The 26,993-nt window shown below is 40.4% G+C and overlaps 2 protein-coding genes across 9 annotated transcripts in view; one reads left to right on the top strand and one right to left on the bottom strand.

Annotated features, from left to right (window-relative positions):
• The window catches only part of RUNX2 (RUNX family transcription factor 2), a 316,982-nt gene extending 315,812 nt beyond the window's left edge, over positions 1-1,170 (bottom strand). For 4 of the 6 annotated variants that reach the window (XM_084754833.1, XM_084754828.1, XM_084754830.1 and 1 more), the window contains exons 1-2: positions 933-1,170; positions 645-768 (exon numbers count right to left, since the gene is read on the bottom strand). In XM_084754833.1, the coding sequence (XP_084610959.1) occupies positions 645-768; positions 933-1,103 (295 nt within the window). In that variant the 5' untranslated portion in view covers positions 1,104-1,170. The remainder of the gene's footprint in view (positions 1-644; positions 769-932) is intronic. The other 2 variants (XM_084754829.1, XM_084754831.1) reach the window with 1 other exon arrangement.
• The window catches only part of SUPT3H (SPT3 homolog, SAGA and STAGA complex component), a 327,848-nt gene that overhangs the window by 35,619 nt on the left and 265,236 nt on the right, over positions 1-26,993 (top strand). The gene's annotated exons all lie outside the window — the stretch shown is intronic.

Raw genomic sequence — 26,993 nt, 5'->3', positions numbered from 1 at the left:
GCCGAAGATCTTTCCAGAATCGCTCCCCTGTCTGAGAAGGCTTCTATTCTAGTTGAAGCCTGCTTCACTAACGGAAAGTTGTCCAGCAGCAAGCATGCAGAGCGGGCTGGGGACAGCTTCACCGGCAAAGAGAATGCTTTCTGTGCAGCTGCTTAGAACGTTAACTCCTCCAGGCTCACTCCTGGGTCACACGCTAGACCATACTGTTTCGCTAATTCTGTGGTCTGCTATTTTATAAAATTGCTTCCTTTTGGAAATTTGTTTCAATATTAGGAGCTGCCGAGTCATTAACTTAACAATACTTTGATTAACTCAGCATCCGGTTTTATTCTAGAGAGGTCCATGAGGATATTAAGCTTTTGCTGTTTTTTAACATCTTTGTTTCTGTTACACTGGAAAGCATTTTGATTAACATGAGCTCATTTAATTTTGTCTATTTCAAGCCATTACCCCGAGAGTTAGTTACACATGCCAAGTGCAAATATTTACAGCAATTTCATTTTTCAATTTCTAGTGCAACAAAATAGCATCATCCCGATCCTTAACATGCTGCGACCTAAGAAAGCTCGCAGCTCATCCAAGCCTTGTACCTTTATGCTCAACAGGTTCATAGCGAATAGGATTTAAAATATGGTAACACTTACCCCAGAAGAAGTTTTGCTGACATGGTGTCACTGTGCTGAAGAGGCTGTTTGATGCCATAGTCCCTCCTTTTTTTTCCAGATAGAACTTGTGCCCTCTGTTGTAAATACCGCTTGCAGCCTTAAACTGAAAATACAAACCATACCCAGTCCTTGTTTTAGTTGTACAGTATGCCTGGAGTACATAGACTTTATATTTATTTTTTTCTGTCAAGAAATTATGTAGCTGGTAGCATGTGAAAAGCAAGGAAACAAAACAAAAAAGAATGAACAAATATTTGAAGGACCTACTATTACTGCATGGACTGTGGTTAGGGCACTCACTGACTCGGTTGGTCTCGGTGGCTGGTAGTGACCTGCGGAGATTAACCATTTAAAAACCAGAGCCTTCTTGCTGTCCTCCTGGAGAAAGTTTGCACCGCACTTGTGGTTCTGTGGTTGTTTGTGAGGCGAATGAAGCATTCACACAATCCAAAAAAGCAAAAGCTTTAAAACTCCTATTTTTTGCAAGCACTATTACTGGAGAGACAGAATCATGTGGTTTGTGACCTCACAGTACTCAAAGGAAAGTGGGACTGCCTACCACTGTGGCTTCCCCCCCCTGCTCCCTCTCTCCCCCTCTCCCTCTTTCTCAATCTTTTTCCTTCTCCCCTCCCCTCCCTCCTTTCTCTTCTCTCTTCCTCGCCCTTTCCTTCTGTCTCTCTGCTTATGGGTCCTCTCTCCCCTCCCTACCTCTCTTCTGCCCCCGCCCCTCTCACAAAAGGCTTGTGGTAAGGCCTTCCTGGCATTCAGAAGGATATAGCTTTTTAATTTTTGTGACTCATGAGGATTTGGATAGAATACAAATGCTGAAGGAGCCCACACTCCTGTAAGGTTAAGCATTTGGAGAGCAGAGCTCTGCAGCTAAGGGCTTTCCTTTCTCCCACCTCCCTGGTCCCCCTTCCCTCCTCGCTTTTTCTCCTCTTCTCTTTACCCCCTCCTCCTCCTCCTTCATTATTATGTCTATGGAAAAGTGAACAAAATTGGCTCAAGCGAGTGTGTGGCGCTCTGAACAACAGTGCTGATTTGCAGTAACTCACATCTTGGGATTGTATCACATGCAGGACTGCTTCAGATTTACCAGGGTGGCGGATTCCTTCTGTTTGCCTTTTGCTTGTCTTCCTAAACTTGTGAATCTGTAACTCATTGTAAAAAGTTTACCTTTCCAAAGGTCTGCTTGCTAACTCCTTGCCGGGATTGACTGTAACTAGCTGCCATGGAAGTGTTAGCCCGGGGATTCCTTTACAAGTAGTAAATCATAGCTCTTACAATGGAGGTTAAATGTAATTAGTATCATTTATATTATTTTTACCATCATCCCATGGCTACTTTGAAGATCTTAAAAAAAAAAAACAAACAAATGTCAAGAGTTGCAGTATAGTTTGTTGGAGTAATGTTAGTTTTCTGTATGGTTGGATTTTATCTTTCAAGGAAATGTTTTGTATAGGTCTTCAGCCAGTTTGGACGGTGACTTTAACGGAACTTTGGATTGCAGGTCTGCATATATAATGAAATGTTCAGTAACTTCCATAGCTCGGTATTGCCTTTTACGAGCTCATCAGAATAGAGTGGGTTAACAGAAACTGTATTTTTTGTTTATAATGGAAGCTTTGAAATAAATTACAAAATGCTGTGTGTAGTAGGAATAATGCACACAGACAGAGTACGTTAGTCGTCTCGATTTGCTAATTCTGATTCAGAAGAAAATTGAAACCATCTTTGGGAAACTATCTCTTCTTTTGCCCTCTTGGACATGTATGTATAGAGCTCATTTTCTTATTAGGATGATTATATATCATAGGCAGTGAATTTCACATTTATGAATAGAGCTTCCTGTTTTCATCAGTTGGGAGCGATGGAGGATTTTTCAACAAACATTATAAAGGCGAGCAGACCAATTTCCTAGGCATTTTTTTGCCATTTATCCATGCCACTCTGAATTTGCATGTTAGATTTCCTCCTAGTGTGATGGTAACCAGGAGTGGCGTAAAATAGATGAGTAAGATGGTGGGTGGGGACACGGAAGTACAAAAAATTATTTAGGGTACACAGTGGGGGTAAGTCAGAGGGTGCTAATATTCTTGTGTCTCTTCTCTCAGCGCAGCTAATGATCTGTCTTTGGTTCATGTTAAATTTATCTATGAAATCCTGTTCATAAGATTCTTTAAATCTTGTTTCTACATATACTGGAAAGACATGGGAATGATTTTAACCCTTTATTTTCAAGTGTCTAGATCCTTTTTTCAGAATAAACTTCTAATGACGAAACCACAGGAAGACATCGTGTTGTTTGATTTTTGAGGCTAGACTCATACTTTACTGTAAAACAGATCTTACATTGAAGTTTTCATCTAGGATCATTATTCATGCAGAGGAGAAAGAGTTACTCTATCATCGTCTTCCATAAACGCAGTGTGCCAGTGTGATCCTTATCTCTATTATCCGAAGTCAATAAAAGGAGGGGTTTGTCCATGTAATTTGTGGAGTTTCTGAACTTAGTTCCATATGTACATGTAACAGCAGCACTTGGCAGTTGAAGATATTTGGGTGGTTGCTTTTCTTTTAGAGTGCCCAGGTCTTTTAAGTCCAAATTCTTCACGAAATATTTTTTTCTTAAAATTTTTTTTAAAGGCATATATACACTTTGGGCATTCAAATTGACCTAAGATGATTTTGAATCCTTTTTACCACCATCTCATTTATTTCTAGTTACGTGGTCTCTTTTTGCAGTAACCTTACTGCCTGGGTCTGTGAGTTACAGTCTTCACACTCAGCACATAAGAGTTTAGTAGATATTGCTAAACACACCCTTTCTGAATTGTGTGAGGCCCATCAAATCCTGGCAGGGCAAAACAGGGTCATTACACTTGTGGTTGAAATTTGTGAGTCCATTGTCCATGTGTCCCCCTCCCAATTCAAACTAGAGTCTCTCAGGAGCAGCTAGCACACTGGTGTAGGAATTTACAAACAACACTGGTGGGTGGTAACACCTTTGGTACTGACTGCATTTCCTTGGAAATGGCTGCTGGTGGTGGAGAGAGGGAGCCTGCCTTAGTGAAGCCATGGCAGAGAGAGCTCTTGTTTAGAGACGTTTACCATGCTTACATTCAGAAATGGAAACCACAGACTCCTTTTCTCTTTTTAAAGACCTTTAAAATTTAATCCTTTTGGGGGATATGGTAGCAATTGCTGTGGAGTAAGCAACAAGTTTAGGACTACCCTATAAATTCTGTATTTTAATGCTACAGCAATGAAATACAGCTTTAAATTTGAAATCAGTCTTTAAAAAATATCACGAAAGTAGTGTCTTGATTTCCTATTACTTTACAATTTAGTATTTTTTTCAAGTTGTCAATTTTTTTTAAAATATCAAGAGATTTGAACATAATAGTAATGTTTTAAATATTATATATTTCTTTGATGTTATCATTTGAGTTGATTTTTAATTGCTCAACTGCTGCTTGCATTTTAATACAATAGCTTTACCAATACTGCATCAATATCTATGATTTTTAAAAAGGACAATTTTAAAGTTGTAGTTGTTGCTTTCCTATCCTTTTAATTGAAAACAGTAAGACAGTGACTAACAAATTATAGCTGTCCACTCCAGCTTAAAACATTCTGCTTGTGATTTTGGGCTAGGAACTGTCTTAATGTATTTTAACTTGATATTTGCTAATTTATATTTTCTTTTGTGGGAGCAATCTTTCTTTTTTCAGGTTTAATACAGAGCTTTAAAGCTTATCTAGCATTTATCAGACTTTTTTTTTTTAAGCCTTGAAATTGTTCTGGGTTGGTAAAACATTATAGTTTTATATTGTGGCTATGAGATGTTAATTCTTACATCTTTATATGCAAATGTAGGCATGCATATCTGGTTGTGAGTACAGAGTATTATTTTGAACTTGGCTATGAATTTTTAAATTAGATAATATTTTTTAAAAGTACCACAATGTTCTCGTTTACTGATTTCATGTGTGTACCCGTAGCAGTATGACACAACATACAGATTGGATGCTCAAAGAGAACCTCCTAAGTTACCGTCCGCATCCTGCTCTTTTCTTCCCTCCCTTCCCTCCCTTCTGTTGTCCCTCCTCCTTTATTTCTCTCTCTCTCTTCTTCCTCTCTATTCCAGCTCCAGGCTTTGTTGCTTTCTTTCCCCGTACTTTGACATTTCTATATGTTCAGAACTTTCTTGGAATTCTATTAAGGAATATTGACAGGTTAGCACTCACTAACGAGGACCTGGTAGGTCTGAAATGCAGCCCTCTTTGTACACTGCTGTGTCTTCACGTACTGTGCCTCAGGTGTTAGAGAGTATTGGCATTTGTGTCTAGGAAGGTTTATTTCTTCTAATCCCTTGACTGTTACCTTTATGCTGATTTACTTAGGCACATTGTTTTGCACTACATTAGCACTACGATTGTGAGGCTCACTTTTTCTGGGGATATTACACTTAGAAGTGTAGTGATCTATACTTCTGTAATGTACTTGTATAAAGTATTTTATGTTCCTAATGATTGTTAAAGTAATTCATCTTTGAATGTGTCATTCTTGTAAGATTTTTTTTAAGTGACAACTTGCACAAAATGTGGGAAACATGCTCATATGACAGCCGAGGATGTGGCCAGACTAAAGCAGGAAACGACTACCCACAATGCAATGTTACATACACTACCACTTAATAAAATTTATATCAAACATGCTTCTGACCAAACCAAAGAAAAATAATATCCTAGCTATGGCAGTTAGTGTATCTAGGGAAAAGCGAAACTAACGTCTGTGCTTGCACAGTGAGGGAAAGTGTGGGGCAGCCTAGCACATTGGAACCTTGCTTGTCACTTTGCCCTTCTGGTTTAGGACTTGACTGTAGGAGACATTATTCTGAAGTGAGAACTCAGTTGGTGTCACTTGTCTTTGAGAAGACTCGTAGCCACCACTCTCTTGTTTACTTGAATTGTTTCAGTATTGAAAAGAGTGAGAGGGTCTTGTCAACTATAAAGCCAAAAAACTTACAATTTTAGGTGTTGTTTGCCTTATCTAAACTTCTATAGAGCCAGGAACATTTAAAAATAGTTTTTGCAGTTTGTTTCATCTCTTGTTGCCAGGTAGTGGGTGAGGCTTGAATCAAGCCCACTGAGGCATACTTCTTTTCTGCGTAATTGTTTCTCTCACTCTTGGTGGTCATCTATGCACACCTTCCCAGTAAGTCTATGGACCTGAGGAAGTCAAGGTGAAGGAAAACTGAGCTGTTGTGTGATGTGGTTAAGGAGGTATTAGTGCATCTTATAAAAAAGATCAGCGTTTAATATACTGAGTGTTCCCAGTTATAAGTCTTCACCTATTGGGCTCTCAGCTGTCAAGCTTCAGCACTTTTGATGAATTTAATACCTTGATAATTTAGATTTATTTTAAGGTTTTTACAAAAGAGGCTGGCTAAGTCTTAGAAAGGGGTACAGAAAGTTTTTAAATTGGCAAATAATTTAAAGAGATTTTATTAGATGAATACAAAAGGCTGTCAGTATCACTTATGAATGGCCCTTCTGCATATTCCAGGATGTATGAACTGCCCATGTTTTATTTTGGAGCTAGTGCATGCAGTATTGTCTCCTCAGCATTTAGATGTGCATGTTATTGTCTGTATCTCTATTAAGGATGATTGCTTAATTGTGTGGAGTCCCCACCCTCCCCCTCCCCTTTAGAAGATGCTTATCAATAACAGCTGCCACGGCGAGGCTTTTCTCCACGGACTCATGGTGGTCTTCGGAAGAAAGTTCCTCAAGTTTGACAGGTGAGACAGAGGCTCTCCAGTGCCACTGCTTTTGGATGAATCTGAGTGTGGTTGGAGAAAGTGCATCTTGCCAAAATATATGGGTGAGACCACACACAGCCTCTAGAATAGTTATTGTAGGGTTATTTTAGTAGTACACGTCTTGACAGTTCTTTTATCTGCATGCCAGTTTCATTGCTGTGTATAGATTTTTCATTGGGTTCAGAAAAGGCTATTGTGGATTGAGGTCTCTGTTAAGCTTTATGTATAATTTATGGTGAGTTCAGGCATAATTAACAATACAGAAAGAATATTGAAAATGAAGCACTGGAATACAGATCTTTTTGTTTTTACAAATTTGACAGTATTCCCGCTGGAAATCTCAGGTTCTCAGACGTCTTAGCAGCTAAAAATTACACTGTTTGAACTTGAAGATTAAAAAAATACAAATATTAAAATATTTGTATTCTCTGATTATATTACTATTAGTAAAAATTACCATTTCTCAAAGTAATTTTAAAACTAATATTACTATAAACAGTGTTTATAAATTTTACATTTTAGTAAAAATTTGAAGAAAACATTGAAATAAATTGCTGAAGAAGTCAGTTTCCAATTTGCAGGCATAATTTGCAGGCTGCCAGTCTTTTATGAAATGATTGAAGCTTTGTTCAAAATTTAAAACTATAATTAAAAGTATAAGTTTTTTTAAAAGAAGGATTTGTAGCTTCAAAAACTGGCAGTTTAGTGGACAGTAGCAAACTCTATACTTTTACAAAAAACACTTGTTTTAATAAAAATGATATATTTGGACATGTGTTCATAATTATTATTTGCAATAACTTTATTAAAACAATTCACAAGACTTTTCATTCAATTGGTGACTATAGTTAAGAATCACTCTAACCGTCTAAGAGAAGTTAGTTCTCTCCTTGCTCTCCTAAGGTAATCTGCAGAGGCACTAGCCTCCTCTCCCGCTGGGACTGATGTCCTTCCAGGCGGGGCTGCCGAGGAGACAGTTTCTATGAACAGTCTTGAGTGAACAAATTCACAGAGGGGTGAGAACAACATACTATATGCAGGCAGGTTGTTTAGAAAGGAACTGGTGTCGGTTTCTCAGAAGTTAACCATGTCTGTGAACCTAGATTGATCACTGAGTCAACACCACCCCCCTCAAAAAAATAAAAATAAAATAAAAAAACCCAACTGCACAAGCTATTTCAGACAACTTGAGGAAACCTGGATGTAGACCTTGGGTATGAGTGAGTGAGGCTGAGGGGTGTCAAGTTGAATTGTGACGATGACACTATTGACTTACGGAGGAAAAGTCGTATCCTTGAAAGAAGCGCATGGTGGATTACTGTTATGGACTCAGCAGCACCCTTGGACAATGCACACGTAAAACCTATCAGTGTGGACAAAGGGATAGACTGGCCCTTATTTACTGTTCTACTTAGTGAATTCTGAAACAGGAAGCATTTTGTGTTTAAGTGACTTACGAATTCGTTTTAAAATTGAAATAGTTGAATTAGGGTGGCAGTGGTGGCGCACGCCGTTAATCCCAGCACTTGGGAAGCAGAGGCAAGCAGACCTCTGAGGTCAAGGCCACCCTGGTCTACAGAGGGAATTCCAGGACAGACACATCTACACAGAAAAACCCTGCCTCAAAAAACTACAAAATAAAAGAGAAAAAAAATTAAAAATAAACATCGGAATAGATTGGACTATACTTAATAATTTAATAACTTCAGTTTATGGGTTTTAATCTTTCACCTTAAATCTTATTCATGATAAACCTTCTCCTTAAATTGTATTTATGGCAAAACATACATACAAGGCAAAAACTTGAAGTTTGTAGTGAAATGACAAAGGCTGGATGCCTGTAGAGGGACACAACAGGCCTTTTTGCTGGCACGTCCTTTTCATGTAAGTGGTATACTTCTGCAATGTGTAAAAATACCCTTAAAGGTTCCTTCACCCTAGGCATGATGGTGCACAGCTGTACACCAGGGTGGCTGAGGCAGGAGCATCAGGGAGGTTAAAGCCAGCATGCTGTGCAGGTCGACTGTGTTTCAAACAACTGTTAAGAGCACTTGCTGCTTCTGCAGAGTACCAGGGCTTGGCCCTTAGCACCCGCATCCAGGCCCACGTCTATCTGCAACTATTAGTTCCAGGGACCCAGCACCCTCTTCTGGCGTCTGTGGGTACAAGGCATTCATGTGGTATACAGACATGCACGCAGACAGAACATCCATGCATCTAAAATAAAAATAAAGTTAAAATAAGGCTAAACAGTTCATTTACACCAACTAATTAGCTTCTATTATTACTTCTAAATCTTAAATTTCCAGCAATTATTCTAGGGAGCAGAAGCCTACGTCTCTCACTCAGAGGTATTGAATCTTGAATTTGTGTCATACTAATTGATATTCTACCAAAGGCTGACATATCTTTTTTATAAAGAGGCAGATAATAAATATTTTTGGTTTAGGGGGTGTAGACTTTCTGTCAGCAACTGAGCTCTGGTTGCAGTCCCAAAGCTGGCAGCCAGTAAATGAATACATGTGTCTGCATTCCACTAAAGCTCGACTTAGAAGCCAGGCTCTAGCTCCTGCACCTGCAGTGTCATTCCTAGAAACTTATGTGGTCCAGTGAATACGAACTACAGAAGAAGCAACGATGAGTTGTAGTAGTTATTAAGTTTCTTATTCTTAGACTGTTTACACAATCTTTTATTAAAAGTTTATTGCCATGTGTCTATGGTGCTTAATAACCATCTGTTGAATTGATCCAACCAATGACCTTGTAGTACAATTTCTTTCTTAGCATATAATTATTATGTTGGGTATAGCTATGAAGTGTCTTAGAGAACTTTTAGGTATGAGGTTGGAATATAAAATAAATCATCTTGACTAGAGACATTTATATATTATACATTCTAAAAGCATTCCTAAACTATAATTATTGATATTTTCTTTAGTTGTTCATCATCATTAATAAAAAGATGCAAGATGGAAAATCCTATCCCTTTTACCCATAGAAGTATTTCTTCTTTGAGAATTCATTGGTTTTAATGCCCCCCAAAAACCATTTAATTGAAATGTTAATGATTATTAGTTATGTTTCCCAGTATTATTTCTGTCTGTATGGTTTTGAGTGTGTGTGTGTGTGTGTGTGTGTATGTGTAAGAGGTGGAGGGAGGATGAGATAATTCACATAAGAGTGTAGATGTCCACTGAGATCAGAGAACAGAGTAGAGCTAGGCTTATAGGGAGTTGTGAGCTGCCCGGCATGGGTACTGGGGACTGAACTCAGGTCCTCTCTGCAAGAACAGTCTACTTTCTTAATGGCTGAGCCATTCCTCAGACCCTCATTTAGTTAGATGACGATGCCAAAGTTCCTGCAGTAGCGATTAGGATAGCTTGTCTGGTAGGAAACCACAAAAGAATGCTCAGACCCAGCATCATCCACGGTCTTTGCATGGAAGCTCACATTGCTCAGTTACAATGCATTTAAAAAAGCAATCTCTGTTCTTTCTCTTAAAACAAAAAACAACATCCCAAATTAAAACAGACAAACACATAAAAAACCCCAAAAGACAAAAAGAACCATACCAATACAAAGCATAAAGTTGGGGGTGAGGAGGTGGAAAGGACCTTGGAGGAATTGGGAAAGGGGACAAAATGATCAAATATATATTATGTGAAATTAAAAAGCCAAAACATGTCCACAAAAGGTATCACGTGGTACAGCAATCCAGTAAACTAGATGGCAGGCAGGACATTGTGCTAACCATACTTAAAGTGATTAGAATATGCTTAATAGTCACATAGGAAAGATACTCCCCCAAATCAACACATTAGAAACAGAGTCAGCATTTAAAGTTCCAGCATTCACTTAGTAAGGACCAAATCCAAAGTTCTGCGTGGCGTGTCACCTAATAATAACCCACCAGTGCAGACTTATTTTATGTGTTTGCTCTCTCTGGGTATTGTGTTAAGTCCTCAGGGACTCTTGTCCTTTTACTTATAAATTCATTATTTTAAAACATTAGAAACTCCTAAAGATTGCATATTTCTGACAGTTTATTCATTTTTGAACATAAATCTTACTGCAGCATTTAGCAGTTAAAAAAAAAAAAAGACCAAGAAAATAAATGAATATGTGTAAGTGAGAGAGCCCATCTATGAGGCATTCTGAAAAAGCCAGATTGACGGGGGCGGTTGAAGAGGTTAGCCGGCAAGCTAAATGGCCGGGCACGCTTATGAAAAACAAGTCAGTAAGAGCAAAAGAGGGGAAGTCAGCTGTTGGGGCTGGAGGATGGAGTTGGTGGCACACAGGCCACACAGTAAAGCTGCTCTGCACAATACAGCAGTGTTGGGGACAAACATTATTTATTGGCGAAGTCTACAGAACTGCATAACACAACGGCCTTTCTCTAGAAGAGTTCCGATTGGCAGGGTTGCATCCGCACCGGTCCATCAGTTGTAACACCTTCAGGCACTAGTGTAGGCTGTTACAAATGATGCCTAGAAGGAGCCATTGGGAACTGAAAACGGTACTAAAAAACTCCATTATTTTGTTGATAACAGTTTTTAGGATCTACCTGCCTCGAGCCTTCCCAGGAGCTGTAGTCGCTGCCAGAGCTAACAGGTCAGGCCTCCTCTGGTGATTGGTCTGAAAGGCAAAGCCTCTGGTTTCTCATGGACTGGTGCTCTCCTCTCCCCTCCCTCCCCTCCCTCCTCTTCTTTTTCCTCTGTCCTTACCCTCCCTTAGTTTGTTAAAAAGATTTTAGTGGTGGTTTTGAATGTTGAAAGCAACCTTTCATATCTGGAAGAGGTTGAACTTGGTTGGGGTATATATATATTTTTAGACGTTATTGAAGTTGATTTGCTGATGCTGTAGTGGTGATATTTACATCTGTGTTCTTGGAAGACACTGTTCTGTAGTTTTCATTATTTGAATTTCTTTGGTTTTGGGTAGTGTTGGCTTCTAGCATGAGTCTTAAAGTATTTTCTCTGCCTGATTATCTGGAACAGACTGTACTGAGTTGATATCATTTCTTCCTGAAATACTGGCTAGTACTTCTTTGTGAGCACATGTGGACGTAGTGTTTCTAATGTGTGCACAGTGTACAGTAGTGCCCTAGGCGTTCACACTCACTCAGCATTCACCAAGTCCCCACCAGCAGCATTTAGTCCTCTTAGCTGATTCGCGGTACGTATCTGTTCGGGGGTAGATTGCATGTCAGCTCAACACAGTGAAGCATCACCTGAGGGATCACCCAGATGACACTGACTTGTGGGCGTGTGTGTGGGGTTATATTGATTGGTGATGGATGTGGGAGAGACTACGTCACTTTGGACATGCCAGCCCTAGGCAGGTTAGCCTGGGTTGCATTAGAAAGCTTGCCAAGGAAGCTAGAGAGAGCAAGCTAGCTTCTTGTTAGAGCTCCTGTCCTGGCTTCCTTAAATGACAGACGGAAGCCTGTAAACCCAAATAAACCTTTTCCTTCCTCATGTTGCTTTCGGTCAGGGTTTTATTATAGCAACAGAGGAAAAATTAGCAAGTATTATTTTTTAAAACTTCTATAGAAAGATTATATTTGTTTTTATGATATTTCCCTTTTAAATGTTTACATATATGGATATTTAACATTATGCTAAAATCTCTTGCTGTATTTCATGGAGTATCATGTTATATACATTTGTAGTCAAAGATGAATAACAGGCAGACCCAGATAACCTTTGGATTTGATAAGTATACTCTAAGATGTTCATGTATAAATAAAATTCTCAAAAACACATTTCAAAGCTTATTTTTATCTTTAAGCTATGAACAAGTATAGTTTGAAATATAAATATCTATGTATCTATTTCTGTGTCTCTATATCTATGCATCTATATCTGTCTGTCTGTCTATGTATCTTCTATCTGTATTCTCTCTTTTGGCCTTCCTAGGATTGTGACTCCATTTCTCTTATTACATGTGGAATTATACGTCTCTGTTACTTTAAATATTCTTTTCCTTTCCCCCTTGCATCAACTTTATGGATGTTATATTTTTAAGGGGGTACTTTTCCAAGACTTTTCATATATTTTCTTTTTCATTTTTTTCTCAGTTGTGGAAGTTTCCTCTGACATTTCTTTCAGGTCAGTGGTTCTTTCCTCTTCCATTTCCAGTTTCCCATTGCGCCTGCCAAAGCATTCTTCCCTTCTTTTAAGTGGCTTGAGTCCTTGGACACAGCTTCCTTTCTTAGCATTTCCTTCTGCTTCCCTCAGCGCTTCTTCCGTGCCTACACTCCTGGGTCCTGGCTGCTGTTTTCAGTTAGTGCCCTTCGAATAGTGATGGCCAGAGGGTTTTAAGTTTCTACTAAATGATTTCAAAACTCACACCATGCCTGTTTTGGCTCTTGATGTTTACTTGTAAGTTTTTGTGGAAGCCTCGATGTGATGTGTTGTGTCAGGCGGTCTAAGGCAGGTGTGTGGGATGTTCTCTTTACTCATGCAGCAGTTGTTTGGCCAGAGGCCATGATTTCCTCTCATGTCCTTAGGTTCGCTTCCCTACTGTCTGACTCTCCCCCGAGACTCCTCCTGAGAATCTGAGCTGCAATCTGGTATGTGTGTGTGTGTGTGTGTGTGTGTGTGTGTGTGTGTGTGTAAGAGAGAGAGAGAGAGAGAGAGAGAGAGAGAGAGAGAGAGAGAGAGAGAGAGAGATTTCTGCATGATATATTGTTAAACATTGGGTAATGACTGATTGTGTTTCACTCTTCTAGTGAGCCTGTGTCTTGCACTAGGAGTTTCTAAATTGTTGGTATATAAAATTCTACTGGCTTTTATGTGAATTGTGTTGCAACTTTACCAAATTTGTTTCTTAGTCCTAATTTGTTGTTGTGTTATAGTTTTCTGTTTGCTTTGAGATAGTATTTTGTGTAGTCATGTCTGTCTCAAAAACTTTCTTTGTAGCTAAGGATGCCTGACCTTTTAGCTCGTGATCTCCCTGCCTCCACCTTCCAAGTACTGCATAACTGGTATGTGCTACTGCACCTGGGCTAATACTAATTTTTTAAAAAGTGGGATCTTTATGCCTTTATAATAGGTTCATGTCACCTTTAACAAAAAGGATTTCTCTTCTTCCTGTCTGTCTTCTTCCCCCCCCCCCCCTTACCTAAGTGTTCTGGCCAGGACTTTCAGTACTATGTTTAAGAGGTGGTGAGAGTTGGAACCCTGTTTTTATAGAGGAAAACATTCCTTTCATGTTTTCTTAGCGGAAAAACATTCTTTTCAGTGTTGAGTCTGGTGTTAAGTATGGGTTTGTTCTATATGGTGGCCTATATTTTGTTGAGATACATTCCTCCTGTACTTAATTTTTCTAGTATTTTCTATAGGATGAAACATTTAATGCCTATTCTGCATCTATAGATACGATCATATGATCATTCTTTTTGTTGATATATCACACTGACTTGTGTGTTGTACCATCCTTGCACTCCAGTGGTAAATCCTACTTGGCTATTACCTAGCTGAGTGATCTTTTTAATTTGCTACTTAATTTTCATTGCTTGTGTTTTGTTGGCGATTTTGCATCATTTTCCTCAGGAATATTGGACTGTAATTTTATGTCTTTGTTAAGTGGCACAGTAAATGTGGTTTTATAAGAAGGGTTTATATTTTTCCCTTCTCCTTCACTTCTTTCCTTTTCCTTCCTTCCTTCCTTCTTTCCGTCCATCCGTCCCTCCCTCCCTCCTGCCCTCCTTCTCCTTCTTCTTTCAGATCTTTGTAGGAGGACTGGTTTTTTGTTGTTTTTTTAAAAATTATTTTGAGTTTTGTAGAACTCAGTAGTGAAGCCATTAAGTCCAGGGCTTTTCTTTGATAGGGGGCATTTATTACTGATTCAGTCTCCATGTTGTTGGCCTGTTTTACTTTTGTATGCTTTCATGATTGAAGCTGAGTAGATTGCCTCTAGGAATATACTTGTTTTTAGTCTTCTCATGTCATTTTGTGTTTCTGTGTGGTGCTAGTGGTATATCTCTTTTATCTTTTAAAAAAAATGGCAACTCTTAGTGTCAAGATTTTTTAAGTTTTGCTTACTAGTGTATATTTCTGATGCAATATTTAGGATTTCTTTTTAGAGAGATATTGTTATTTTTATTATTATTATTATTATTATTATTATTATTATTATTATTATTATTTAAACTTATGTGCATGGGTGTTTTGCCTGCATGTGTGTGTGTGTGTACTATGCATGCTTGGTTCTTGAGGAGGCCAGAACAGGGTGTCATATTCCCTGGGACTGGAGTTACAGACAGTAGTGAGGCACTTGTGGTTGCTTTCAAGATAATGACAGTGTAAAGACTAAGCAGATATGTAAAATCTCAGATAGGGGAGGGAGGGAGGGAGAGAGAGAGACAGAGACAGAGAGAGAGACAGAGAGAGACACACACACACAGAGAAACAGAGACAGAAGAGAGAGAGGGAGAGAGAGAGAAAAGGAGGGAGAGAAAGAGAAAGAGAGAGGGAGACGGGAGGGAGAGGAAGGAACTTTGTCAGTTTGTTACCTCAATTGGGACTTTGGCAAGGAAGAGAAATGATGGAGAGATAGTTTGTGAAAGAGTGAAGCAGACGACCCATGTTCTTTTTCAAACCAGTCACCCCCTCCCCCCAAAAAAAACTATTCCTAAAACAAAGTCTCAAAGTAGACGAACACCCTGAATCTAAAACAAGGACAGAAGCATAAAGGACAGAAGCATAAATGTTGTAAGAAGCTGAAGGTAATGAAGACGATCCTGTGTACTGTGCTGTTGTACTTGAAATCCGCCCAGTGGTGAAGGGGAAAGAGCCTGAGTAAAGGAAGATTTCACATTACCATTGTTGCCCTGTAACCCTAGACAACGCATGCCGTTTTCTAGACCTTTGACAGCAGCCAGTGTTGCAGCTTCTGGGAGGGTGTGAGACACTCGGCAGTGATGTCTTGCCAGCCCTGTGGGACTCTTTGGTGTCCAGGCCTTCAGGTTCCCCTCTCTGGCTCTTCGTAGCCTTTTAGCAGCTCTCTGCTCCCCTCTCCTCTCTGTTGCAACTTCTCTTCTTCTTGTCCTGGCTGCTTTTGAACTCTTCAGCTGCTCCTTCTGTTATTAGTGGCTGCTGCCAGGGTGACTTGGGCTGCCTGCCTGTAACAGCATTCAGGAGCCGGGGCATCTGGGAGACTCTTCAGGTATAGCCCCAGGCGTGGCTGGGTCATTTAGGTTCAGGCATCAACCCCCACCCCCTTCTCGATGCTGACCCACAGACACACACAGACACAGACACACACAGACACACACACACACACACACACACACACACACACACACACACAGGTTCCCAGTGGCTAGAATGGAATCTCTGAGCAAATGCCTGCTTATGAGTGATGCCTGTGGGTGGGTTGCCACCTTTTCATCTGTCAAGCAGCTAGGCCAAGACCGCCACCCTGCTGTTGCTTCAACTGTCAAGCAGTTGTTGGCTGCTGTTTGCATTTGAGAAGCTGGGCCCTGGGGCTTGGCACAAGTCGGGATGTTTGGGAACTCAGTGCTAGGTATCAGAAGCTGGGTATGAGCTTCTGGGGTACCTCCAAGGCTACCAGAACTTTTCATCTGTTAAACCCAGAAGTCCAGTGCCAGCACCAGAGATACCAGGTTCAGGACAGCACCAGGCGGTGCTGGGTTTGCCTGGCTCCAGATGCTGTCAAGTTCTTCCAGCACCCATGGAATCTACAGCTCTCAAGCGCTGACTGGGTGGGCATACCACGTGTGCACAGTGCTCATGGGGTGTGTTTGCTCCCAGACACTGTTTCCCTTGGTTGGTGCTTGCTCGGCTCTCAAGCCTCCCCTGTTCTCACTGTTGCTGCTTTGATCCCAGCTCAGCCTCGGCTACTAAAAGTAGCCAAAACAAAACCACCTAAGAGATACATTATTAGACTTGATGCTACAATACTAAGGGAGATAGTGCCTACCCAGCTCCCTAAGGAGCTCCTGTAGCCTGCTTATGTAGCCCCCCCAAAAATGTTTGGATCAATCAGATATTTCTTTGGCCTGTTGCAACCATTCACTTTGGACCAATCACAACCTTGCCACTAATCGTAGTAACTCCACCAAGGGAAGTGGACTTCCCCTGGTTAAGTGTAAATGGTTTATGTAGGTTTATGATTACAAAGAGAACAATACAATCTGCTTTAGAGAGCCATGGCTAGGCTTGGCTCTTCAGGAGCCAGGGCAGTCAGCTGCAGTCTTTAGCAAATTTCCATCAAAGCATCATGGAATATTCAAAATGGCTAGTGCAGGCAGGAGGGTGGTCTGGCTGACCGTCCATCTGCTTATGACTACAGGGAAGAGAGGCCAATAGCTGGTAATTAGAGTCACGATGGCCCATCCTAGCCTTCTTTGCTTATTTACAGAAAAATTATTTTAACAATGCTTTCAACAGTATTTTACCCTGATTAATGCCCACAGGAACTCTTCTGTCTCACTTGGATCCCACTTTTCCACATGCTTGCCAGCAGATATTTATAGTTATTCATGTGAGTGTGCACACACTCCTGTTTGAAATTGAACTTATCCCAAGATTACTTTGAGAGTCAAATAACTTTGTAAATAAAACATTTGGAATATTACAAAGCACGGTGGAGATGCTTTTATGTGTTTAACTTGAAATGAGACTTAAATGATAGATTCGTTCTACCTTAGAGCAGCCTTGAAGTAAACTTCTGTTCTGATAAACTGTGGTGCAGGGTGGGGGATGGCGCAGCTGGGAGAAGTGCTTGGCATGCAGGACGGCCTGAGTTTGATCCTCTGGACCCATATGGTAGAAATACAGAACCAACCTTGACATGTTTTCCTCTGACCTCCACATGTGTGCCGTGGCACCAGTCCATGTACACATACATGTACATACACACAATAGATAATTATAATAATGAAAAGAGTCCACAGAACATCGTGCATGATGGCTCATACCAGTCCCAGCCCTCAGTAGGCTGAGGCCAGGAGGATTTGTATTTGAGACTAACTTGGGTTACATAGTGAGCTCCAAGCAAGCCTTAGCTATGTAGTGAAACCCTGTCTCAGAAAACAACAGCCAGAAAACCAGAAAAAGCCCATAGCTTTGAATCGTTACTTTAATATCATGTTACTTTACTGAAATTTTAAAATATAAATTCAAGCATGAATCATTGTAAAATTAGAATAAAATAAAGATGATGAGGCTGATGAGATGGGTTGGTGGGTGAAGGCACTTGCTCCCAAGCCTGACAGCATGAGGACCATCCCCATGACCTACACAGCACATGGAGAGAAGGAGCACATGTTTCCTCCGACTCACATGTGTCATGGAGCTTACGCGCATGCACGCACACACATACACACATATACACACATGCATACACACACAAACACACATACACACAAACTCGTATGCACACACACGCACGCATATACACATGTGCGTGCGCGCGCGCGCACACACACACACACACACACACACACACGCACAGTTCTGGGGATACCAGAGGAGCTGATGTTAGTGATTTCAAAGAAAAAGAGCATAACATTTAGTACTGAGGAGGCTTGAAAAGCCGTGGTGCTGCCCAGACAAACTTAACACTTTCCAGTGTGTGTAAATCACTGCTGGACAGTGAAGCGAGGGATAAATAGTGAGTAAATTCAAATGACGCAAGACTGTGTCGTCCTCTGTGAGGAGCACTAATCTGTGCATCTACTCAATTGGCTACTTTTAGATTCAACCCCTCTTCAGAGCTTGAGTGAGTGGTGATACACTGTGGGCATGTGGACGACGAGAGCAGAGATGTACTGGAGTTTATTATGTAGGGCTCTGAACATCGCCACAAGGCATTCATTCCAGGCTGTTGGGCAAAACAGTGACTGATGTCAAGGTTCATTCGCTTCTGGTTGACAATAGATTCTAGGGAGCCAATGGTACCACTGGGAGCTCTGTTAGAATGGAGCAGTTAAAGTTTCAGGTGAGAAATGTCCTGGTCCAGGATAGTAACTGTGAGAAGTCACTGCATGATTAGAATCTGGGTCCATTTAAACGGTGGAAGCGGGAGATACTGCTGAGTGGTTCAGTGTGGGCTTTGCAAGGAGAGGAGGCGTTAAAGGCTCCCAAGGATACTGCCCCTGCAACTGAAGGGCAGAGCTGATCTGAGGTCAGGAGAGCAGGTTTGTCAATAGTTTGGTTTCCCTTAAGTAAACTTTAAGGAATATTACATATTCAAGTTGAAATGTCATTTAGACAGTTAAATGTAAGTATGGACTGGAGGTCACAGTTTAATACATGTAGGACATACACTCATAAGTGCAACTTAAATGGTTTCTCTCAATTTTTAAATTAAATATGAGTATTTTATGTAGACTACTAATATTCTCTCTACTGTCTTGTTTAATGGCTGCATAGTATTCCTATCCATGAGTGTGCTGTAATTTGGATTAATCAATTAATTTTTATCATTATTTTAAATCCATTTTAATGTATTTAAAATAATATATAATAACAAGTGCAAAGAAAAACAGAAATTTTAATTCTGAGTTAAACACAGTTTATATTGACAGTTCTTTCCCACTGTACTTGGGATCTGAGAGTTTCAAATTTCATGAGTTATTACACTTCTCAGAAATATTATTCACATACTCCTTTTGAAATTAGGTGCCTATCAGAAGTTGCACATAGCCTGTCCTGTGTACTTGACATGCTTACTTGATGATCAGAATAGGCACTTGTTTACTGTCTTACTCACTAATGACTTACACTGCCACTAAGTGTGTCTGTTTGTTGTCCAGGAGTTTCAGTGAAGCCTTTCAGTGTGCTGCCTGCCAGCCTTTATAATCATTTTTACTGAGCAAGTCATAAACTTCTCATTGTATTCTTCTCAGTATAGTTTCTTGTTCAGACATTGTAGTGCTTTGAAGAACTCATTAGTTCTTTTAAAATGACATTGAGAATGAAATCAACATTTAGTTGTTTGCAACAGTAGCAGCTGTGACTTTATAGGCTACTGTTAGTGGCTTTGGAAACAAGTTGCTTAGCGAGCTGTCATAATGAGGTTATTTTCCAAAAGAAGATGAAGTCATTTGCCATCTTGTTTTAGTCATAGAGAGCTTTTTCTTTGCCCAAATATTTGGAATTACACATCCCCACCCACTTATTTTTGTAGTTTTGTGTATTAAAAAATAGAAGATGATACAACTTTTGAATAGCTGCAGCTCGCATCAGCATCCTTAGTGCAGCTTGTACATGTATGATGGCTAGTACATAGATTTAAATAGATTAAGGCTACTGCCTATTTGAATATTACTAATTTATATTTCCTATGGAAAACAAAGTACTATCTGGAATCTAAGCCTAAATCTCTTTATACAGGATGTGGAATTCTGCCAGGAACCTTGAGCTTTGGAGAATGGATAGAGAGAGATGTGCTTGCTTAGTGAGAAGAGGGGCAGAGGAAGAATTGTGTAAGGATCGATGTTCAATAAAACTAGGAGAGCCTGTCTGTTCAGGAAATGCCTTCTCCTCTCAGGACAGGTGGTACTTTCTGACACGGTGAAAACTTGACTCATTGAGAGAAACAGCCTGAGAGCATCCTTACATGTTCCACACTGTCTGCTTTTGGAGACTGGATCAACTTCAGTGGGAAATACATGGAATATGTACTTAGGGAAAGGGAATTTACTTGTCACATTCTTGACTTTGAATCTTTGTGTTGGGCATTTGCTGTTTGGTCTGACATGTCTTACTCCTGTTTTTTGCAGTTTTGTTAGTGACTGTGGCTCCCTTCTCCAGGGTGTCAAGAGTCTAGCAGGTTTCCAGCATAATGCACCAGAATTTGAGATCAAATGCTTTACCATTCAGGCCACATGGAAATCCTTGATTAGACTCTTCTTAGTGATGGGCATAGATGTAGAAAGATATTTGGGGACTGTGTTGGGTTGTCAGACTTTTAACCTTCATACATTGAATGTGGCTCAGATTGTCACATATTCTGATCTGTATTAATTTCACTCTAGAAAATAGGGGTGGCAGCAGAGGAAAATGGGTTGATTAGTTACTGTATTCTGGAAAACTATGGAGAAGAATTGTAGAGGTGGTTTTCTGGAGAATTCTAGCTTATATTGACAAAGTCTATATTGTTTATTAGTTAAATACCAAGTTTACTTCTGACTTAATTGTTAACCTGTACCTTATCAAAATCCCATGAGGCCAACTCATTAGGTGCAATAAATAACACTTTATAGACTTAAATAAACGAATGTTCATTTGGCTATTATGTTTACGCTAGTAAGACATCTTCAGGAAACCAATCTGGCACTTTCTCAGAAAATTGGGAATAGCTCTACCTTAAGACCCAGTTGTACTACTCCTGGGGCATGTACCCAAAAGATGCTTTACCACACAACGAGCACATTTGCTCAACTATGCTCATAGCAGCTTTATTCATAATAGCCGGAAACTGGAAGCAAAGCAGAAGTCCCTCAACTAAAGAATGGATAAAGAAAATGTGGTACATTTTCACAATGGAATACTACTCAGCTATTAAAAACAAGGATATCATGAAATTTGTAGGCAAATGGATGGAACAAGAAAAGATCATCCTGAGTGAGGTAACCCAGACCTAAAAGACACAAATGCATGTACTTGTAAGTGGGTATTATCCATATAGTACAGGATAACCATACTACAACTCATAGACCCAAAGAACCTAAGTCACCAGGAAGGCTCAAGGGGATTTGCTTGAATCTCACTCAGAAGAAGAAATAGAATAGACAGAGGAAGTAGTTGAAGAGATGGAACAGAATAGGAGAGAGGGTGAGGAGGGAAATAAGGGTGGGGCCAGTGTGAGGAGAGCTGGATAGGGAAGACAGAGGCGCTTGCAGAGAGAACAGAAACCTACAACTGAGTATGCTTCAGGGAGGGTATGGGAGTTACTCTACTTGACTCCTAGTAGCGGTGTCATGAAGACTGAAAAGGCCACTTCTTTAGCTAGACAGGACTCCTAGTGGAGGGAGAGGAATGCTAACCCACGCACAGAAACTTTGACCCAAAATTTACCCTGCTTACAAGGTGTGCAGGGATAAAGATAGAGCAGAGATTAAGAGAATGTCCAACCAATGCCTGGTCCAACCTGAGATCCAACCCCATGGAAGAGAGCCAACCCTAACACTATTCACAATACTGTGCTATACTTGGAGATGGGAGCCTAGCAGAGTTGTCCTTTGAGAGGCTCCACTCAGCAGCAGATTGAAACAGATGCTGAGACTCACAGCCAAACATTGGGCAGAGCACAGGGAGCCTTATGGAAGCGGGGGTGGGGGGTGGGGGGGTGGGAGGTGGGGCGGTGTGGTGGTGGAGGTGGTAGGGTGGTGGGGGTAGTTGGGGGGAGGGACGGGGGAGGAGAGGACAGAGGGTAGGAGGTGGGGAGGGTAGGATAGACAACTCAGAGGGGGCAGCAGGAGCTCCACAAGAAGAACAACAGAGTTAGCTAAGCAGGGCCCAGGGCAGCTTGCAGAGACTGAAGCACCAACCAAGGACCACACATAGATTGGGCCTAGGCCCCCTACACATATATACTCGATGGGCATCTTAGTCTTCATGTGGGTCTCCTAGTAAAGGGAGCGGGGACCTGTCTCTGACATGGACTCTGTTGCCTGCTTTTTAATAATTTCCCCCTGGTGTGGTTGCCTTGCCAGGCCACAGTGGAAGAGGATGTGCCCAGTTCTGATTCAACTTGATGTGCTGGGGTGGGTTAGTGTGTGTGGTGCTTCCCTTTTCTGAAGGGGAGGGAAAGGGGATAAGGGGAAGAGGGAAGGGGGGAGGGGGAGGCTGCGAACGGGATGTAACGTGAGTAACTAACTGACTAAGGCATTTCTTATCCTCAACCCAGTCTTCTGAGTCTCAGGTTCAAGAGGGAAGAGAAGTGTTAGAAGGAGGAATCTTCTGCTTTCTTTTCAGTGAAGTTTGTTCCCGATCTTAATTTTTTTTCAAAACCACCTGCTTATTAAAGAGAGGAAAGGAGCAGAGGCAGAAAGATAAATACTGCATGAGCCACCTCACGCCCATGTCTACCTCTGAGCTCACTGTCTAGTTCAGAAACAGACTTCCAGACAAATCCCACTCATAACTCAGCATGAGTAATGGCTTAATTGAAATGTAATAATGTATATTTGTTCAAAATATTTTTATCATAATTTAGGTTGTGTCGGTGTTTTTGTCCTTGCACACTTCTCAGGCTTCATCTTCCACTCCTCAGATGTGCGCTCTCTTCCCCAGGCGCCAAAAGCAGTTCACTTCTTTACCCCCAAATTTTTCCCAGGCATTATTCTTTCTGCAGTCCCAGAGTTCTGGGGTTCTGTTGTGCCAGTTGTAACATTGTCCTTCAGTTACTCATGTTTTCTCTGACCTACTGTGATGTAAGGTATCTCATACTGAGGAGGGTATCCTGTTTGAACTTAAGCTTTCAATGCCTACCTTAGGGCTTAACAAGTAGGAGATGCTTCATAAAGGTTGATTGGGTAAAGTAGGTAGTCTAACTGCTGTCACTGTGTTCTTCTGGGGTCACACCTCAGTTGCTGCACTTCAGATCATGTAGCTATTCCGCTGTGCAATTTCTCATGCAAAACCTTCCCCACAGGCTATGTTACAGCAAAGGTACCATCTGTCTTCTTGTGTTCTAGGATACATTGTAAGCAGTCATCCAGGCAGCTGGAGACGATGGGCTGTGCTGATGCCACCTACCCTTTTAAGTATTTGACTCTTTGAGAATAGTGGAAAATCATGTACGTTTGCAGTAGAGTGAAAATATACCTTGATTTGACATTTAGCCATTTCAAGGGCCCAATGCAGTCTTAATAATGTGGTAACAAGTGGAGCTTAATAACCCAGGGTTAGTTATGAAAGATGAGTGTACTGTTGAGGGAAAATGGCCTGTGAGAGGGCCAGTGCTGTGATAGTGAGGAAACTGCATCCCCTGTCATTGGGTGAGGAATGCATTCCTTTCTTCGTCCTTATTGTAAGTTCAGTTTTATTGAAGAACTTAGGGAGTGAAAACACAAATTGGCTCGTGAACCTTATCTGAAAACACTTTGAATAAAAGAGTTCAATAAAAAAGTTTGATTTAAGACCTTTCTAAAAGTATAGCTTTATACCTTTAACCCGAGTAATAACTCAGGATTAATCAATTCTGTTGTTGGTAGTTAATTCAGCATTAGTAGGTTCCTACTTCTCATTTACTGCCACTGTGTTCATGGTAGTGAAATAAAATCATTAAGTTTTTTCAGTAAGTCGAATTTGCTTGCTTAATGAGTTTGAGTTTTACTTTACATTTGATGGAAAATATTTAAACAGAGTACATAAGACATTTAAGTAAAATTTACTGCTAACTCCAATTTATATAATTCTAAAGTAGCTGTTTTCTTTCTTAGTGGAATATTGATATGAAATCTTTAGTTTTTAATTGAAAATGAATTGCAGTCTATAATAATACTCTGATATCACCATGTTTTCATGGTAAAGTGGTTACGATTATATGGCATGGAAAAGTGCATATGTTGGGAGAACAGGGGCCATGTTTGTGTCTTTTACTAAACTGGAGCTGTTGGGGCCCAACAGCAGAGTTAGCTTCCTTTGTCATGAGCAAGTCAGTGGTCTTCTCATTTGCATTTCATGGCTCCTTGGCTCTGTCTCTCTACCCTTCAAAGCCCTATTCCTTTCTTTAACCCAAGGAAGATTTTAATTTCCAAAACAAAATGGTTGGGTAAAGTGCTAGCATGTAGCGAAGAAGCCATCAAAGCCATAGGGTTACCAGCTCTCACACACACTGACTTGCCAAGTGGTTTGGGTGGGAATGGTCCTGTCTGGTTACTATTACACTAATTTTTTTACATGCTTCAGGGTGAAGGAAGAGGGGAGGTGAGAACAGAAAGATGGAGGAAAGACAAACCAATGAAGAGAATGAAGAAAGTGGCAGTAAGTCAGGAAGGAAGAAGAGCCCAAAGCAGTGTGTAGTCGCTTGTCGCTGGTAGTTGTGAGGAAGAGAGGAGTAGTGCCTGTGTCGTGATCCCTGACCCGGGCGGCACTGGCTGGTCTTCCCTCTTAGATTTCAGTTACTCCTCTGCTTGTGGGGAACATATAGAACAGTTTGATTTAAGACCTTTCTAAAAGTTCAGCTTTATACTTTTAAACTGAGTAATGACTCAGTTATGTTTAATGCTGTAATCTTGGTTTAATTTCTGACGCTGTATAAACTGGAAGTCTGTAAAGAAGCAGAGACACCTTCAAATACCACTTTCCTTTTTTAAACCATGAGACAAGGCTTCTCTGTGTAGCCTTGGCTGTCCTAGACTCCCTTTGTAGACCAGGCTGGCCTTGAACTCACAGAGATCCACCTGCCTCCCGAGTGCTGGGATTGTAGGTCTGTGCTACTGCACCCTGCTGAAATACCACTTTTAATTGCGTATCGTCTTCTGTTTATTTGCCTGAGTCTCTTTTTGTTTTTCCTTGAAACCTTGGCAAATATATTGCCATATGCACCCCAATAACTTCTTTTCCTGTGGAATCTATGCTGTTATTCTTGTCCATGAATGCTTCCTCCAATATGTTGTTGCAAACGCCAGCCAGCTCACTGAGTGATTTAGGCGGTGTACTGAGTTCAGTGTTATCTACTTAGATGAGAAGTTTCCTACAGAGAACAGGACGGTCTCTGACTGAGCCACATCCCAGGTCTCTGACCAATTCCTTCGTGGTAACTTCTGTGACTCAGTTTCCATGTTCATATCTTTCCTTACTTTGAGATGTTAGATTGTGATGTTCCATTTGGTTGGCTTAGTAAGAATTCCTTTGTTTAGAGATGATGTTGAATAGGTAGTCCACATAGTGTTTTGTTACTGGCATTATAGTACAGAGACAAAAGAATTAGCTGCATTATGAGACCCAAATGTTAATAATTGACTTAGAAGTTCTAAGATAAGTTAAATATGGCATAGCTTTTAGTCAATAGCTGGCAGAAAGTTGCTACTTTAGCTTAGAGGTTTTTCCCCCCAGAGGCGTACTGGCTTTAAAGGTGCAGTGATTTCGGATAGTACACCGAGTGTGCAGTGACCTTGGAAGTTCTGGCCATGATTATTTAGGTAAACCACAACTAATTCATAGAGTGCTTGGACCCTTTAATAACGACCGAGAGTGGGCAGACTGTCAGTGTGGAAGTTTCCATCCGAAGCGTACTCTTTCACTTGGCCCCTGAAACACTCGGCAGTACCCTGCACGGAACTTAGTTTATTTACTGAGAAGAAGGAATGGTTGAGTCAACTCACAGGAGATAAATCTGTGGTAGGTGTTGCAGGGCTGATTTTTAAACCACACAACATCTTGCTCTTTTCGTTTATTTTACTTGCTAATATGTAAATTTTATTGATGAAGCCAGCAGTGCTCATTCAGAGGTATTTTAGACTTTTTTTTTCAATGAAGAAAAACAGTGGTTTTGTTAGGAATAGTAAATTAGTTTTGCCAGAGTTAACTGAGTTCAAAGCTTTTGGTGGGAGATTAAATTCTTTATTTAATCTGTATTAAAACATAAAGAAGATAATTATTCCATGTTAATTCATGGTTCAAACGTTAGTATACAGTGTTGAATTGTAATACCCAGTTTTCTTCTGTCAGATGAAGTGGAATGAACCTATTGTTTTTAGCATCATTTTTGAGCATCAATGTCACACTGCCCTTCATGGAGGGATCTGTGTGAAAATGTCCAGGTTCCGACTCAGGCCTAGAGCGGGCACCAGTGATCTGCTTTCCATGCAGTTTGATTTTTGAAAGAGGAGATTCTTGTGCAGTAAAACTTTCTCTTTTAGGATGGGCACATTTCCCAGCAAAAACATGATACTTTTGTACTAATCAGAGTGGAGTCTTAGCCTGCGATGGGACTTGCATTTTGGGCCTTTCACCACATCATTGCTGTTTTCTACGTGGTCAAAAATAGATATAGAGTAAACCAACCCCAAAAGTCAATTACAGGGTTTATAGTGATGTACTGTGAAAAATTTGGTCGTGTTTTTCATTATGGAGAATGTTCTTTCCAAAGACATAAACAGAAAACGCACATATGTTTGATTTTAAAAATAACTCTGCTTAGCTCTTTAAAATGCTGGAGTCATTTTGGATACTTGTAAATGATCATCATTATAATTACATGATAAGCCCTCTACCTAAAGCAGGCCTGGCTTATAATTATTTATTCAATTGCCTGTTCCCAGTTTTAAAAACATTTTCTTTTCTTAAATGAGGGAGCAACATGGATACTTTGGAAGTATTTCTGTTGCAGAATTAAATGATCTGCTAAACTCATCTTATAGCCACATCCCTACTGGAGAAGGAAACACTAAAATATGCAGTATCACTTTGTGGTGCATAAATGCTGATTTACACATATTATAAAAGTATGAAAAATGAAAATCATTTGTCCATTATAAATGAACTCTGCACTTAAAACATGATTTATAAAATCTA

The sequence above is a fragment of the Acomys minous genome (genome assembly GCF_964271855.1).
Source record: "Acomys minous genome assembly, chromosome: 13".
Taxonomy (NCBI): Eukaryota; Metazoa; Chordata; class Mammalia; order Rodentia; family Muridae; genus Acomys; species Acomys minous.
The sequence above is the reverse complement of the archived record's forward strand: the minus strand, read 5'-3'. Positions and strand labels throughout refer to the sequence as shown.